This window comes from Barbus barbus, assembly GCF_936440315.1.
Source record: "Barbus barbus genome assembly, chromosome: 32".
NCBI classification, from domain to species: Eukaryota; Metazoa; Chordata; class Actinopteri; order Cypriniformes; family Cyprinidae; genus Barbus; species Barbus barbus.
Genome location: NC_136760.1, coordinates 27,107,365 through 27,127,300, shown reverse-complemented (window position 1 = coordinate 27,127,300; position 19,936 = coordinate 27,107,365). Strand labels below are relative to the sequence as shown.

General features: G+C 41.0%; 1 protein-coding gene across 1 annotated transcript in view; it reads left to right on the top strand.

Annotated features, from left to right (window-relative positions):
- Positions 1-827: 827 nt before the first annotated feature.
- Positions 828-19,936, top strand: part of LOC306852743 (uncharacterized protein) — a gene marked incomplete at its 3' end in the record, with an annotated part of 57,523 nt that continues 38,414 nt past the window's right edge. Inside the window, exons 1-8 of the mRNA XM_079389808.1 lie at positions 828-944; positions 1,172-1,241; positions 1,378-1,404; positions 2,215-2,586; positions 2,669-2,707; positions 3,329-3,712; positions 3,795-3,878; positions 6,854-8,953. Of these exons, the coding sequence (XP_079245934.1) occupies positions 1,196-1,241; positions 1,378-1,404; positions 2,215-2,586; positions 2,669-2,707; positions 3,329-3,712; positions 3,795-3,878; positions 6,854-8,953 (3,052 nt within the window). The 5' untranslated portion in view covers positions 828-944; positions 1,172-1,195. The remainder of the gene's footprint in view (positions 945-1,171; positions 1,242-1,377; positions 1,405-2,214; positions 2,587-2,668; positions 2,708-3,328; positions 3,713-3,794; positions 3,879-6,853; positions 8,954-19,936) is intronic.

The window sequence follows — 19,936 nt, the reverse complement described above, 5'->3', positions numbered from 1 at the left end:
AAAATAATGAAAACAGTCATCCAGACAGACTCGTGATTTGTCAGTTCTGGTTCGTTTATTGCAATGGATGAGGATGAGAAGGTCTTCTGTATAAATCTTACTTTAATTGATCTTTCTGTATTTTATGGTCCAGAGACAGCACAGGAAAGCTGGGTTCTCTGACCAGATTGTTTTATTTGAGGTTCCCCTGTGTCCTTTATGTATAGTTAATTCTTCTCTTCAAAAGCCCTCCACTCTTATTCTCTCTTCTTCCTCTCTTTTTCATATATCATCTCCTACTTTTCTCCCATTTATTTCTATTTCTTCCACTTTTTCGTTTATCATCTCTCCTCATCTTCCGATTTCTTCTCTTATTTCTCTGTTCATTCCATGCTGCACTACTTCTTACGTAATTGTGCAAAAGTATGGCTTAGCTGTGGTGTTAACAGTTGAACCTTGAATCATGTATATAATTTATATGAAATCATTAATCATTTACATTATGTTTAAGAAAATTAAGAACTGTTCAGATGGCTCTATAAACTGTTTTGTGAACATTGACCTGTTTGAGTAAATGTGGAAAAGCAACTGTAAAGTGATAGACTGTAATGATTTTGGGAATGTGTTTTATCATAATACAGGTTAATCTGATTGTTTTCTATCTACGTCCATCTATTCAAGGCTAAGGCTAAAAATGTTTTTCTCAACTGCAGGTGCACAAAGAAATACTGGCGTCATGTAACATGGAAAAAAAAGAAAGAAAGAAAAACTGGTTTGAATTACTGTTGGAGATGGTGTTTTTTTTTTTTTAACCCAACCCAGGTTTTAGAAAAGGTCCACCCACATTTATTAATAGAGTCATAGACAAGATTGTGAGACCTGAAGTTCGTTCTTCATTGTATTCAGTAACTGGATTAAGCATCACTGTGTTTTGGAGTTTGCTGTCTATCAACATTTTGCATCAGGTAAAGTTACTTTGTCTCATTTTATCCCACTGAGCTGTTATCACTGTTTCAGTCATTCTAAATTAATGAATTCGAATGAATTAATTCTAAATTATAAGTAACATATTATTTTGTAATATATGTCATAAAATTACGTATAAACATCGGTAAACTGCTTTTAAATAGTTTTCCCACTATTGATGACAAATTAAACAAAATGTACTACTACTGTATATGTGTGTGCGCAGGTGTAGGAGGCGCCGCTATTCACAATGAGGTTCATATTCTCATTGTGTGTTTCAATACTGTTACTGTATGGTGAGTGTTTTATTCATCTTTTTATGCATGTTTTTGTGGCCAAAAAACACTGGAATGATGCAGTATTCAAAAACATGAAATGACTGTCTTATCTTTTCAAATTAAACCATTATTCTTATATTCTTTTGCTTTAAAGGTGAAATAATTGACGGACAATTAAAAGGTAATTATTTCCATTCATTTGCTAATAACAGTGCTTATAATAAACCTTTCACTTCACAAGTTATATTACTGCTTCCAATTTGGACCTATAGCTTGTCATTAGACAAAATCTGTTGAGGAAAAACAAAAAGATCTTCATTGTGTAACTTTATGATAAACATGCATTGAAATTGCTGGCAAAACATAAACATCTGTTTGGATCGCTGTATTAATTGTTTTGAATTAGTGTGGAGAAAAGCAAAATATTACTTTTACTTAGTAAAATACATAGTAAAAACTATAAATGCAATCAAAATTACCCTCACGAAAAGTGCAGTGATTTAAGAATTTAAACATTTTCTTTGATTTCATGGCATGGAAGCCTCTAGTATTCCTAGTCCATCCTGGTAGTGGAATTATAGACATTGTTCTTTAACAAACTGTTTTAAGTTACTCAAAATAAATGGATTGTGAAAAGTTTGTGCTCTGTTGGAATTTACCCTAAAAGTATTAAAAAGTATGTTTTTGAGCATGTCGCAATAGTGTATGCAATTAATGGAATGTTAGTACGTCATGGAATTTCAGCTTAAAAACCACATGCTGTAGGTGTGTGCATCCTGCCCCCGTAAACCGACCTATCACTCATTTTGCCACAGTTGACATCCTGAGCTACACATTCCACATTTCTTTTACATTTTCCACTACCATTTTATTTAATTTACACTACCCTACAACAGTAGGGCACATTAGGCTGTTTATATCCTCATTTAAACAACTTCAATAAGCTTAAGGAAATAATTTTCATGAAATTAATTTTAATGTTCCATCACAGATGATCCTTGCCACAACTACAATGTGCTGGACGATCCATGGAGATCCACCAACAATCAATATTCCTCTAAAATAATGTGTGACTGTGAGGTCAGCTGGAACGGCTGGTACCGTCTCTTCATTCAGGGTCAGAGCGTTCAGATGCCAGACACATGTGTTAATCAGGACAGCTGTGGCACTCATGCTCCACTCTGGCTGAACGGAGGACATCCAAAAGTTGAGAATGGAGTGGTCACTCGAGATGTCTGCGGTCGCTATGAAAATGACTGCTGCTCTTTTCTGTCCAATCCCATCAAAGTCAAAGCCTGTCCAGGAGATTATTATGTCTATGAGTTTGTGAAACCATCTTTCTGCTTTTTAGCATATTGTGCAGGTAAATATAATATATTTTCAAGTCATAATTTTATCTATGTTGCTTTGATTTTAATCTCTTTCTCCCTCTCTGTTTTTTATAGATGCAACAAACATCAGCACTACATATACAATTACGACTGGTAATGTAATGTTTTACAATCTGGAGGACTATTGTTTTGCATGAGCAGATCAGATTCATGTTTGTGATTTTATGTAAATAATAACTGTGTGAAATGTGCAGTTAAGGTTTTGATTCAGATTTGTGTCATTAGTATCACTGAGCTGCTTGCAGAATATATTTGCAGCTGCAATATTTTCCATGATTTACAATCACATAAATTAAAAGGAAATTAATTGGCAAAAAATGTTTATAGCCTTTTAAAAATGAAATGAATTTGAACATCAAGAGAAGCATTAAAAATGTTTAATGCTTTTAAAAAAACATTTTAAAGAAAAATATTACAGAGTTTAAACATAATTTTAAAAGCTATGTAAAATATATACATCGTTGCACCTAAAATTATTGTTACTTTTGCATTGTTGCTGCCCATAAAGGTAGACTATAGATTGCTGTTGGTTTTACTTTAATAGGTTGTTTAGAATAAGTTAGACAGATAGAAAGATAGAAGACAGATAGAAAGTAAAGGGCAACTTTTTGAACAATTTAGCTGGGCAACTTTTTTGCAACTATCCAACAGTAAAAAGTATATAACGTAAAAATAAACTTTTGCAAAAACATTATTTTCATTTTTCTATAACAGTGGTTCCTCCTGTTGACCCCTGCAACAACTACAATGTGCTAGATGATCCATGGAGAGCCACCAACAATCAATATTCCTCTGAAATAATGTGTGACTGTGAGGTCAGCTGGAACGGCTGGTACCGTCTCTTCCTTCAGGATCAGAGCGTTCAGATGCCAGACACATGTGTTGATGAAAATAGTTGTGGCACTCATGCTCCACTCTGGCTGAACGGAGGACATCCAACAGTTCAGGATGGAGTGGTCACTCGAGATGTCTGCGGTCACTGGGACAATAACTGCTGCTATTTCAAATCCAACCCCATTAAAGTTAAAGCCTGTCCTGGCAATTATTTTGTTTATGAGTTTGTGAAACCCGCTTTATGCTCTTTGGCATACTGCGCAGGTAAATACATTTGCTTTTTACTTTTGTTTACCTAAGTCATAATTGGATCATTGTTGACATAAAATGTATCAATGTTTTTCAGCTGTAGCAAACATAAACACTACCTATACTACTGTCACACCAATGAAACCCTCAACAACCGCCACTACAACCATGCACTTTACTGGTAATGTATTCTGCTGAATCTGTAGGATTTATTACATGGATAGATAAATAGATGGTTCTCTACACAGAGATCTGCTCTCATCATCCAGTCTGTCTGGAATGACATGAAGAAACAGAACAAACTGAGACAGACTAAATCCAGAAGAACTGGGGCAACGCCTCTAAGATGCTACAAGAGACCTACCTGCAAAGCTAACTGAAAAACTACGCGCAAGTTCACCGAGGGCAAAAGCTGCTTTAAACGCAAAGGATGCTCACACCAAATGTTTAATTTAGTTAATAGAAGTTAATTAATACAGAAAACCTATTTATTACATTATTTTTGACAGCATCCTCATTTTCAGAGGTGGGTAGTAACGACTTACATTTACTTCGTTACATTTACGTGAGTAAATTTTTTGGGTAACTAATACTTTTAGAGTACGCAAGTAAATTTTTAGTGAAAAATGGTACTTTTACTTCTTTACTATGAGCGACGCTCCTCTCATTACTTTATCTTAATGCAATACAATTGAAAAATGCTTTAATTTATTCCAAACGCACCGTCTACTTTTCTCTGGGCAATGAACGATGCCCATTCACAAATGATTCATTCTTTTGAGTCAATTCTGTTCAAAGGCTTGATCAAACCAGTGAATTGGTTCGCGAATCAGTTTGAATGATTTGTTCAGTTCCCTGCCATCAGAGTCGTCTGAAGCAGTTCTCACTCAGAGTTATAACAGAAAGTTTAAGAACATCAAGAGCATTGAAGACGTCTTTGGATCTACAGTCAATTGAAAGCAAATCTGTTAAGGCTGTTTGTTGTAGATGTACCTTAAACATTAAATACAATGTATAATTTATACATTAAGCTGTCTCAAAGTATGAAATGAACATCCGCCAAACCCGCGTTAGCTCTCCGCGCGACCTGTTGCAGGAGGAATGCCTTTGCCTAGATACAATTAATACTGATGATATTGTCAAAATATTCAAGCTTGCAGAAATATAGGCTACATTTGTTTACATTTTGCAGAACAAACGGATGAAGATCAGTCAATGTGCATTTTTTTTTCGTTAAAACTCTTTTCCATGTCAGAGGTTGATATATATATATATATATATATATATATATATATATATATATATGACCCTGGACCACAAAACAAGTCATAAGGGTCCATTTTTTTAAATTGAGAGTTATACATCATCTTTTTTCATTGATGTATGGTTTGTTAGGATCGGACAATATTTGGCCGAGATACAACTATTTGAAAATCTGGAATCTGAAATCAAAAATCTAAATATCGAGAAAATTGCCTTCAAAATTGTCCAAATTAAGTTCTTAGCAGTGCATATTACACATCAAAAATTAAGTTTTGATATATTTACAGCAGGAAATTTACATAATATCTTCATGGAACATGATCTTTACTAAGGCTGGCCGCACACTAGAGGATTTTAAGCCCAATTTTAAGGACAATTTGTGGCCCAATTCACTGCTTGTCGCAAACGATTTTTTGTCCAAGAATCCTCTATTGTGAGGTGTCATTACGATTGGTGTCACGATGTGGTGTCATTATTTATCTGCTTCTGATCGAGATGGAGCGTCACCGAACTCAAATCGTAAATATCAAACATGTTTGATATTTACAACTCTTGATCAGGCTGCCTCTGACGTGATACCTGCGATAGCGATAGCGAGCAAGCGTCACTCACCGGCTTCTATACCTGAAACACTGGCAGCCACAAACATGCCGTGAAAGCAGAGAACATCACCCATATTCTTTTGTACACTTTGTTTTTCAATGTGAAACGGAACGTGTACCAGGAGAGCCAGTTGACAATGCTGAGTGTCTTCTATTTGTTTTTCTTCTTTAGTCACATTTGATCTTGCGAGTCTCCGTGAGATCACAAGTCACAGTGAAATCGTTCCTACAATCTTCAAGTGTGTGCGGTCTCGCAATCTGCACGAATCGTCTAGTGTGTGCGTTCAGAGGATTATAAGGCTAAAAATCGGTTGAACTGTCTTCATGTCTGTAGTCTCGCATGGTTTTAAAATCGGTTAAGATTTTTAAAATCGTCTAGTGTTCAGCAGGTTTTAATGTCCTAATTATTTTGTCATAAAAGGAAAATCAATCATTTTGACCCATACAATGTATTTTTTGGCTATTGCTCTAAATATACCCTAGCCACTTTTGTGGTCCAGTTTCACAAATATGCTATGCATATAAAATACATAATTAATATACTTTAAAATATAATTTAATTCAGTGATGCAAATCAAAATTTTCATCAGCTGTTACTCCAGTTGTCAGTGTCACATGATCCTTTAGAAATCATTCTAATATATTGATTTATTACTAGTTTTTGGAACCTGTGACATTTTGTTCAGGATCATTTGATGAACAGAAAGCTAAAAAGAACAGCACTGATAATAAATCAACATATTGGAATGATTCTGAATGAATATGTGAATACACTGAAGACTGGAGTAAAGGCTGATGAAAATTCTATTCTATAAGTACTTTTACTTTTATTTGAGTACAGTTTTTGGGTACTCTACCCACCTCTGCTCATTTTACAGTATTTTTACACAAGTACCTAAAACTTTTAACAGTACTGTAGCTTTGCAGGTAGGTCTCTTGAAGCATCTTGGAGACGTTGAAACAGTTATTCTGGATTTTAGTCTGTCTTAAATCTCAATTTGTTCTTTCTTCATGTCATTCCAGACAGACTGGATACTGATGAGATCAGATCTCTGTGTGGAGCACTGGCTGTTGTCAGACTCCTTGTACAAAAATCTCACTGGACTACTAAAATTAATGACAAAATGAATGTTTGGAAATGTAAACTGATAGTTCCTACTGTCACACTACAGCAAAAGATAGAAATAACTGACTTAAAACCATTTTTTATCTGTTGAAAATACTAATGTTCTAATAATTTTGGCCAGCACTGTTTATATATGAATGCATCTTTTGTATATTTTTTTTCCAGATATTGGGGACAACAGCATTTCCTATACTACTATCTTGACAGAAACAACCTCAAACATAAAAACCACATTAATAGAAACAACAATAATGACCACTGGTAATGTAGAAAGTACTACCACCGAGCCCATAACAACAAACCGCAACACCATAACTCCAGAAAGTTCCACAAAGGAGACCACAATAACAAGCAGCAGCACCACAACTCCCGAAAGATCAACAACACAGAAAACAACAACAGATAGCACCTTTACTGGCACCATAACAACAGAAAGTACTACCACAGGCACCACAACCAGTATCACAACAACAGACAGCACGACCAACACAGAAAGTACAAACTCTGGCATGACCACTCCAGGAAGTACTACCACAGAAACCACAACATCAGAAAGCACCACTAATATCACCACAACTCCAGAAAGTGCAACAACAGAGACCACAATGGCAGAAAGTGGGACCACTGGCACCACTACGGCAGGAAGTATTCTCTCAGAGAATACAACAACAAGTATCACCACCAGTACCACCACACAAGAAAGCACAGCATCAGAGACCACAACACCAGAAAGCATAACAACTGAGACCACACAATTAGAAAGTACAACCGCAAGCCCAACAATGGAAACCAAAACAACAGAGAACACCAGCCTCGGCACAAAAACTGAGACAACAACAATAAAAAGTACCACAACAGGCACAACAGCTGAGATCACAACAACAGAAGGGACCACCACTCCAGATAGTACTACCACAGAAAGCACCACCACCAGTACCAAAACTCCAGAAAGCACCACAAAAACAGAAAGTATAACCATTGGCCCCACCACTCCACAAAGTACAACAATGAAGGTCACAATAACACAAAGTAAAACAACAGGTACCACAACTGAGATCACAAAAACAGAAGGAATCATCACTCCAGAAAGTAGCACCACAATGACAGAAAGTACAACCACTCGCACCAATACTCCAGAAAGTACTACAACAGAAATTACAACCCCTAGTATTAAAACTTCAGAAAGTAAAACAATGGAAACCACAATTACAGAAAGCTCCACAATAGACTCTACAACAACAGAAAGCACTACCGCTGGTTCTACAACTCCAGAAAGCCCAATAGTGTTAGAAAGTACGTCCACTGGCACAACTACTCCAGAAAGTACAACAATGGAGACCACAACAACAGAAAGGACCACCACAGGTACCAAAACACCAGAAAGCACAACAACTGAGACCACAACAATAGAACGCCCCACCACAGGTACCACAACACCAGAAAGCATGACCACAGGTACAACAACACCAGAAAGCACAACAACTGAGACCACAACAACAGAAAGCACCACCACAGGTACCACAAAACCAGAAAGTAAAACAACTGAGACCACAACAACAGAAAGCACCACCACAGGTACCAAAACACCAGAAAGCACAACAACTGAGACCACAACAATAGAAAGCAAGACCACAGGTACCACACCACCAGAAAGCACAACAACAGAAAGCACGACCACAGGTACCACAACACCAGAAAGCACAACAACTGCGACTAAAACAACAGAAAGGACCACTACAGGTACCACAACACCAGAAAGCACAACAACTGAGACCACAACAACAGAGAGCACGACCACAGGTACCACAACACCAGAAAGCACAACAACTGAGACCACAACAACAGAAAGCACCACCACAGGTACCACAACACCAGAAAGCACCACCACAAGTACCACAACACCAGAAAGCACAACAACAGAGAGCACGACCACAGGTACCACAACAACAGAAAGCACCACCACAGGTACCACAACACCAGAAAGTAAAACAACTGAGACCACAACAACAGAAAGCACCACCACAGGTACCAAAACACCAGAAAGCAAAACAACTGAGACCACAACAATAGAAAGCACCACCACAGGTACCACAACACCAGAAAGCACAACAACTGAGACCACAACAATAGAAAGCGCCACCACAGGTACCACAACACCAGAAAGCACAAAAACTGAGACCACAACAACAGAAAGCGCCACCACAGGTACCACTACACCAGAAACCACAACAACTGAAACCACAACAATAGAAAGCACCACCACAGGTACCACAACACCAGAAAGCACAACAACAGAAAGGACCACCACAGGTACCACAACACCAGAAACCACAACAACAGAAAGCACCACCACAGGTACTACAAAACCACAAAGCACAACAACTGAGACCACAACAACAGAAAGCACCACCACAGGTACCACAACACCAGAAAGCACAACAACTGACACCACAACAACAGAAAGCTCCACCACAGGTACCACAACAGCAGAAAGCACAACAACAGGTACCACAACACCAGAAAGCACAACAACTGAGACCACAACAATAGAAAGCACCACAACAGCTACCACAACATCAGAAAGCACAACAACTGAGACCACAAAAGAAAACACCACCATAGGTACCACAACATCAGAAAACACAACAACTGAGACCACAACAACAGAAAGCACAACCACAGGTACCACAACACCAGAAAGCAAAACAACAGAAAGGACCACCATAAGTACAACAACACCAGAAAGCACAACAACTGAGATCACTACAATAGAAAGCACCACCACAGGTATCACAACACAAGAAAGCACATCAACTGAGACCACAACAACAGAAAGCACCTCCACAGGTACCACAAAACCAGAAAACACAACAACTGAGACCACAACAATAGAAAGCACCACCACAGGTACCACAACACCAGAAAGCACAACAGCTGAGACCACTGCAACAGAAAGCAGCACCACAGGTACCACAACAACAGAAAGCACCACCACAGGTACAACAACACCAGAAAGCACAACAACTGAGACCACAACAATAGAAAGCTCCACCACAGGTACCACAACAACAGAAAGTACAACCACAGGTACCACAACACCAGAAAGCACAACAACTGAGACCACTACAATAGAAAACACCGCCACAGGTACCACAACACCAGAAAGCACAACAACTGAGACCACAACAATAGAAAGCACCACTACAGGTACCACCACAACAGAAAGTACAACCACGGGTACCACAACACCAGAAAGCACCACCACAGGTACCACAACACCAGAAAGCACAACAACTGAGACCACTACAACAGAAAGCACCACCACAGGTACCACAACACCAGAAAGCACAACAACTGAGACCACAACAATAGAAAGCTCCACCACAGGTACCACAACAACAGAAAGTACAACCACAGGTACCACAACACCAGAAAGCACAACAACTGAGACCACTACAATAGAAAACACCGCCACAGGTACCACAACACCAGAAAGCACAGCAACTGAGACCACAACAATAGAAAGCACCACTACAGGTACCACCACAACAGAAAGTACAACCACGGGTACCACAACACCAGAAAGCACCACCACAGGTACCACAACACCAGAAAGCACAACAACTGAGACCACTACAACAGAAAGCACCACCACAGGTACCACAACACCAGAAAGCACAACAACTGAGACCACTACAATAGAAAGCACCACCACAGGTACCACAACACCAGAAAGCACAACAACTGAGACCACAACAATAGAAAGCTCCACCACAGGTACCAGAACAACAGAAAGTACAACCACAGGTACCACGACACCAGAAAGCACAACAACTGAGACCACTACAATAGAAAGCACCACCACAGGTAGCACAACACCAGAAAGCACAACAACTAAGACCACAACAATAGAAAGCACCACCACAGGTACCACAACACTAGAAAGCACAACAACTGAGGCCACAACAATAGAAAGCACCACCACAGGTACCACAACAACAGAAAGTACAACCACAGGTACCACAACACCAGAAAGCACAACAACTGAGACCACTACAATAGAAAGCACAACCACAGGTACCACAACACCAGAAAGCACAACAACTGAGACCACAACAATAGAAAGCTCCACCAGAGGTACCACAACAACAGAAAGTACAACCACAGGTACCACAACACCAGAGAGCACAACAACTGAGACCACTACAATAGAAAGGACCACCACAGGTACCACAACACCAGAAAGCACAACAACTGAGACCACAACAATAGAAAGCACCATCACAGGTACCACAACAACAGAAAGTACAACCACAGGTACCACAACACCTGAAAGCACACCAGCTGAGACCACAGCAACAGAAAGCACCACCACAGGTACCACAACAACAGAAAGCACCACCACAGGTACAACAACACCTGAAAGCACAACAGCTGAGACCACAGCAACAGAAAGGACCACCACAGGTACCACAACAACAGAAAGCACCACCACAGGTACAACAACACCAGAAAGCACAACAACTGAGACCACAACAATAGAAAGTACAACCACAGGTACCACAACACCAGAAAGCACAACAACTGAGACCACAACAACAGAAAGCACCACCACAGGTACCACAACACCAGAAATCACAACAACTGAGACCACAACAACAGAAAGCACCACCACAGGTACCACAACACCAGAAAGCACAACAACTGAGACCACAACAATAGAAAGCACCACCACAGGTACCACAACACCAGAAAGAACAACAACTGAGACCACAACAATAGAAAGCACCACCACAGGTACCACAACAACAGAAAGTACAACCACAGGTAACACAACACCAGAAAGCACAACAACTGAGACCACTACAATAGAAAGCACCACCACAGGTACCACAACACCAGAAAGCACAACAACTGAGACCACAACAATAGAAAGCACCACCACAGGTACCACAACAACAGAAAGTACAACCACGGGTACCACAACACCAGAAAGCACAACAACAGAAAGCACCACCACAGGTACCACAACACCAGAAAGCACAACAACAGAAAGCACCACCACAGGTACCACAACACCAGAAAGCACAACAACTGAGACCACTACAATTGAAAGCACCACCATAGGTACCACAACACCAGAAAGCACAACAACTGAGACCACTACAATAGAAAGCACCACCACAGGTACCACAAAACCAGAAAGCACAACAACTGAGACCACAACAATAGAAAGCTCCACCACAGGTACCATAACAACAGAAAGTACAACCACAGGTACCACAACACCAGAAAGCACAACAACTGAGACCACAACAATAGAAAGCACCACCACAGGAACCACAACAACAGAAAGTACAACCACAGGTACCACAACACCAGAAAGCACAACAACAGAAAGCACCACCACAGGTACCACAACACCTGAAAGCACAACAGCTGAGACCACAGCAACAGAAAGCACCACCACAGGTACCACAACAACAGAAAGTACAACCATAGGGACAACAACACCAGAAAGCATAACAACTGAGACCACAACAATAGAAAGTACAACCACAGGTACCACAACACCAGAAAGCACAACAACAGAAAGCACCACCACAGGTACCACAACACCAGAAAGCTCAACAACTGACACCATCACAACAGAAAGCACCACCACAGGTACCACAACACCAGAAAGCACAACAACTGAGACCACAACAACAGAAAGCACAACCACAGGTACAACAACACCAGAAAGCACAACAAGTGAGACCACAGTAACAGAAAGCACCACCACAGGTACCACAACACCAGAAAGCACAACAACTGAGACCACAACAATAGAAAGCACCACCACAGGTACAACAACACCAGAAAGCACAACAACTGAAACCACAACAATAGAAAGCACCACCACAGGTACCACAACAGGTACTACAACGCCAGAAAGCACAACAACTGAGACCACAACAATAGAAAGCACCACCAAAGGTACCACAACACCAGAAAGCACAACGACTGAGACCACAACAACAGAAAGCACCACCACAGGTACCACAAAACCAGAAAGCACAACAACTGAGACCACAACAACAGAAAGCACCACCATAGGTACCACAACAACAGAAAGTACAACCACAGGCACAACAACACCAGAAATCACAACAACTGGGTTCACAACGATAGAAAGCACCACCACAGGGACCACGACAAGTACTACAACACCAGAAAGCACAACAACTGAGACCACAACAACAGAAAGCACCACCACAGGTACCACAACACCAGAAAGCACAACAACTGAGACCACAACAATAGAAAGCACCACCACAGGTACCACAACACCAGAAAGCACAACAACTGAGACCACAACAACAGAAAGCACCACCACAGGACCCACAACACCAGAGAGCACAACAACTGAGACCACAACAACAGAAAGCACCACCACAGGTACCACAACAACAGAAAGCACCACCACAGGTACCACAACACCAGAAAGCACAACAACTGACACCACAACAACAGAAAGCACCACCACAGGTACCACAACACCAGAAAGCACAACAACTGAGACCACAACAACAGAAAGCTCCACCACAGATACCACAACACCAGAAAGCACAACAACTGACACCACAACAATAGAAAGCTCCACCACAGGTACCACAACAGCAGAAAGCACAACAACTGAGACCACAACAACAGAAAGCACCACCACAGGTCCCACAACACCAGAAAGCACAACAACTGAGACCACTACAATAGAAAGCACCACCACAGGTACCACAACAACAGAAAGCACCACCACAGGTACAACAACACCAGAAAGCCCAACAACCGATACAACAACAATAGAAAGCACCACAACAGGTACCACAACACCAGAAAGCACAACAACTGACACCACAACAACAGAAAGCACCACCACAGGTACCACAACACCAGAAAGCACAACAACTGAGACCACAACAACAGAAAGTACCACCATAGGTACCACAACAACAGAAAGCACCACCACAGGTACCACAAAACCAGAAAGCACAACAACTGAGACCACTACAATAGAAAGCACCACCACAGGTACCACAACACCAGAAAGCACAACAACTGAGACCACAACAATAGAAAGCACCACCACAGATACAACAACACCAGAAAGCACAACAACTGAGACCACAACGACAGAAAGCACCTCCACAGGTACCACAACAACAGAAAGCACAACAACTGAGACCACAACAATAGAAAGTACCACCACAGGTACCACAACACCAGAAAGCACAACGACTGACAGCACAACAACAGAAAGCTCCACCACAGGTACCACAACAACTGACACCACAACAACAGAAAGCACTACCACAGGTACCACAACACCAGAAATCACAACAACTGAGACCACAACAACAGAAAGCACCACCACAGGTACCACAACACCAGAAAGCACAACAACTGACACCACAACAACAGAAAGCACCACCATAGGTACCACAACAGGTACTACAACACCAGAAAGCACAACAACTGACACCACAACAATAGAAAGCTCCACCACAGGTACCACAACAGCAGAAAGCACAACAACTGAGACCACAACAACAGAAAGTATCACCATAGGTACCACAACAACAGAAAGCACCACCACAGGTCCCACAACACCAGAAAGCACAACAACTGAGACCACTACAATAGAAAGCACCACCACAGGTACCACAACAACAGAAAGCACCAGCACAGGTACAACAACACCAGAAAGCCCAACAACCGATACAACAACAATAGAAAGCACCACCACAGGTACCACAACACCAGAAAGCACAACAACAGAAAGCACCACCACAGGTACCACAACACCAGAAAGCACAACAACTGAGACCACAACAATAGAAAGCACCACCACAGGTACCACAACACCAGAAAGCATAACAACTGAGACCACAACAACAGAAAGCACCACCACAGGACCCACAACACCAGAGAGCACAAGAACTGAGACCACAACAACAGAAAGCACCACCACAGGTACCACAACAACAGAAAGCACCACCACAGGTACAATAACACCAGAAAGCACAACAACCAATACAACAACAATAGAAAGCATCACCACAGGACCCACAACACCAGAGAGCACAACAACTGAGACCACAACAACAGAAAGCACCACCACAGGTACCACAACAACAGAAAGCACCACCACAGGTACCACAACACCAGAAAGCACAACAACTGACACCACAACAACAGAAAGCACCACCACAGGTACCACAACACCAGAAAGCACAACAACTGAGACCACAACAACAGAAAGCTCCACCACAGGTACCACAACACCAGAAAGCACAACAACTGACACCACAACAATAGAAAGCTCCACCACAGGTACCACAACAGCAGAAAGCACAACAACTGAGACCACAACAACAGAAAGTATCACCATAGGTACCACAACAACAGAAAGCACCACCACAGGTCCCACAACACCAGAAAGCACAACAACTGAGACCACTACAATAGAAAGCACCACCACAGGTACCACAACAACAGAAAGCACCACCACAGGTACAACAACACCAGAAAGCCCAACAACCGATACAACAACAATAGAAAGCACCACCACAGGTACCACAACACCAGAAAGCACAACAACTGACACCACAACAACAGAAAGCACCACCACAGGTACCACAACACCAGAAAGCACAACAACTGAGACCACAACAACAGAAAGTACCACCATAGGTACCACAACAACAGAAAGCACCACCACAGGTACCACAACACCAGAAAGCACAACAACTGAGACCACTACAATAGAAAGCACCACCACAGGTACCACAACACCAGAAAGCACAACAACTGAGACCACAACAATAGAAAGCACCACCACAGATACAACAACACCAGAAAGAACCACAACTGAGACCACAACGACAGAAAGCACCTCCACAGGTACCACAACAACAGAAAGCACAACAACTGAGACCACAACAATAGAAAGCACCACCACAGGTACCACAACACCAGAAAGCACAACGACTGACAGCACAACAACAGAAAGCTCCACCACAGGTACCACAACAACTGACACCACAACAACAGAAAGCACTACCACAGGTACCACAACACCAGAAATCACAACAACTGAGACCACAACAACAGAAAGCACCACCACAGGTACCACAACACCAGAAAGCACAACAACTGACACCACAACAACAGAAAGCACCACCATAGGTACCACAACAGGTACTACAACACCAGAAAGCACAACAACTGACACCACAACAATAGAAAGCTCCACCACAGGTACCACAACAGCAGAAAGCACAACAACTGAGACCACAACAACAGAAAGTATCACCATAGGTACCACAACAACAGAAAGCACCACCACAGGTCCCACAACACCAGAAAGCACAACAACTGAGACCACTACAATAGAAAGCACCACCACAGGTACCACAACAACAGAATGCACCACCACAGGTACAACAACACCAGAAAGCCCAACAACCGATACAACAACAATAGAAAGCACCACCACAGGTACCACAACACCAGAAAGCACAACAACTGACACCACAACAACAGAAAGCACCACCACAGGTACCACAACACCAGAAAGCACAACAACTGAGACCACAACAACAGAAAGTACCACCATAGGTACCACAACAACAGAAAGCACCACCACAGGTACCACAAAACCAGAAAGCACAACAACTGAGACCACTACAATAGAAAGCACCACCACAGGTACCACAACACCAGAAAGAACCACAACTGAGACCACAACGACAGAAAGCACCTCCACAGGTACCACAACAACAGAAAGCACAACAACTGAGACCACAACAATAGAAAGCACCACCACAGTTACCACAACACCAGAAAGCACAACGACTGACAGCACAACAACAGAAAGCACCTCCACAGGTACCACAACACCAGAAAGCACAACAACTGACACCACAACAACAGAAAGCACCACCATAGGTACCACAACAGGTACTACAACACCAGAAAGCACAACAACTGACACCACAACAATAGAAAGCTCCACCACAGGTACCACAACAGCAGAAAGCACAACAACTGAGACCACAACAACAGAAAGTATCACCATAGGTACCACAACAACAGAAAGCACCACCACAGGTCCCACAACACCAGAAAGCACAACAACTGAGACCACTACAATAGAAAGCACCACCACAGGTACCACAACAACAGAAAGCACCACCACAGGTACAACAACACCAGAAAGCCCAACAACCGATACAACAACAATAGAAAGCACCACCACAGGTACCACAACACCAGAAAGCACAACAACAGAAAGCACCACCACAGGTACCACAACACCAGAAAGCACAACAACTGAGACCACAACAACAGAAAGTACCACCATAGGTACTACAACAACAGAAAGCACCACCACAGGTACCACAACACCAGAAAGCACAACAACTGAGACCACTACAATAGAAAGCACCACCACAGGTACCACAACACCAGAAAGCACCACCACAGGTACAACAACACCAGAAAGCCCAACAACCGATACAACAACAATAGAAAGCACCACCACAGGTACCACAACACCAGAAAGCACAACAACAGAAAGCACCACCACAGGTACCACAACACCAGAAAGCACAACAACTGAGACCACAACAACAGAAAGTACCACCATAGGTACCACAACAACAGAAAGCACCACCACAGGTACCACAACACCAGAAAGCACAACAACTGAGACCACTACAATAGAAAGCACCACCACAGGTACCACAACACCAGAAAGCACAACAACTGAGACCACAACGACAGAAAGCACCTCCACAGGTACCACAACAACAGAAAGCACAACAACTGAGACCACAACAATAGAAAGCACCACCAGAGGTACCACAACACCAGAAAGCACAACGACTGACAGCACAACAACAGAAAGCTCCACCACAGGTACCACAACAACTGACACCACAACAACAGAAAGCACTACCACAGGTACCACAACACCAGAAATCACAACAACTGAGACCACAACAACAGAAAGCACTACCACAGGTACCACAACACCAGAAAGCACAACAACTGACACCACAACAACAGAAAGCACCACCATAGGTACCACAACAGGTACTACAACACCAGAAAGCACAACAACTGAGACCACAACAATAGAAAGCACCACCACAGGTACCACAACACCAGAAAGCACAACGACTGACAGCACAACAACAGAAAGCTCCACCACAGGTACCATAACACCAGAAAGCACAACAACTGACACCACAACAACAGAAAGCTCCACCACAGGTACCACAACAGCAGAAAGCACAACAACAGGTACCACAACACCAGAAAGCACAACAACTGAGACCACTACAATAGAAAGCACCACCACAGGTACCACAACACCAGAAAGCATAACAACTGACACCACAACAACAGAAAGCACCACCACAGGTACCACAACACCAGAAAGCACAACAACAGAAAGCACCACCACAGGTACCACAACAACAGAAAGCACTACAACTGAAACCACAACAATAGAAAGCACCACCACAGGTACCACAACAACTGACACCATAACAACAGAAAGCACTACCACAGGTACCACAACACCAGAAATCACAACAACTGAGACCACAACAATAGAAAGCACCAGCACAGGTACCACAACTGCAGAAAGTACAACAGCAGACACATTAGCAACAGAAAGTACAACAGAAAGCACTACAACTGAAACTACAACAACAGAAAGCACCACCACTAGTACTGCAACTTCAGAAAGTACAACAGCGGAGACGGCAACATCAGAAAGCACCACAACAGGAGGAACAACAGACAGCACCACCACCGGTACCAAAACAGCAGAGAGCACTACAACTTAGAGAAATTACTAGTTTTAATGTCTTCTTAAAATTAATTCTACACATAGTGGCTCCAGAGAAACTTAAAATAAGATCCATATCTACTAAAATATAGTGGAAGAATAAACTCTCCGGTCAGGTCATTGTGAGATTCTAATGAATAACATAGAGGTACTTTAAATAAAAAACAGTGCACTCTGAAAGACAATTATTTTTATTTCAAAAATGTACTAATGTTAATGCTAACAATCCCAGAGTGCTTTTTCAATTATCTTTTATTTTAAATAATTAATCTTACAATCTGTTAAATCATCATTTTAAAACAATGTGTGAAGAGTTTGTTATTTAATAATAATAATAATAATAATAATAATAATAATAATAATAATAATAATAATAATAATAATAATAAATTAAGTCTTCTGTATATAATACTGATAAAATGTGTATAGAAGATCAAGAATATATATCTACAACATAAATATGGAAGTGTTCATTGAGAGCTAATAAAAAGAATCTTTTGCAAATTGTTTCCCAGTGATATTCTTAACTTGACCCTACACCTAAAGTATATTGTTTAAATGGCAGAAAATATCTCTAATGCTTTAAAATGTACAGGGGGGTGGGGGTGAACAGCATTGTCCTCTCTGTAACATTCTCAGACCAATTTCTAACATATATATCTATATATATATATATATATATATATATATATATATATATATTTTTTTTTTTTTTTTTTTTTTTTTTTAAAGCTAAAGTAATTTAAGGTAGTAAATAATTAGCTATAAAATACCAATATTAGTAATGCATCAGTCTTAATCCTCTTAGACCTAAATGCATAATTTAACACTTGATTATTTAATTTTGCTTAACAGACTAGAAATTGGTCTCTGCAGTAAGATTCTAAATTGGTTCAAGACGTATATTGGGGGAAAGGTAATAACTTATTAAAATAGGTGACTATGAATCAATGAAATATTAAGTATTATATGCTGTTCCTGAAAGATAGAAGATAGAAGAACCTTGGTGCAATTATGGACAATGATTTTAGTTGAAATCTCACATTAATCAAGCAACAAACACTTTATTTATTATTTTTGCTAATCTTGATTACTTAAATGCTATATCTACATTGTCTTAAACCTAAGCTACAATTGATTAAAAAAATAAAATAAATCAGCAAAATACTAATGAAATTAAGAAGGAGAGACCATATTAATTGTTTTAAAACAATTACATTGGTTGCGAGTTCAGCAAATAATTTATTTTTATTTTAATGTGTCCCAAATCAAAGTTTCAAATCTTCTAGTGCTGGTCTTTTGGCAAACTATACAATCCATCCTAAGTGACTCGGTGGTGCTCCTTT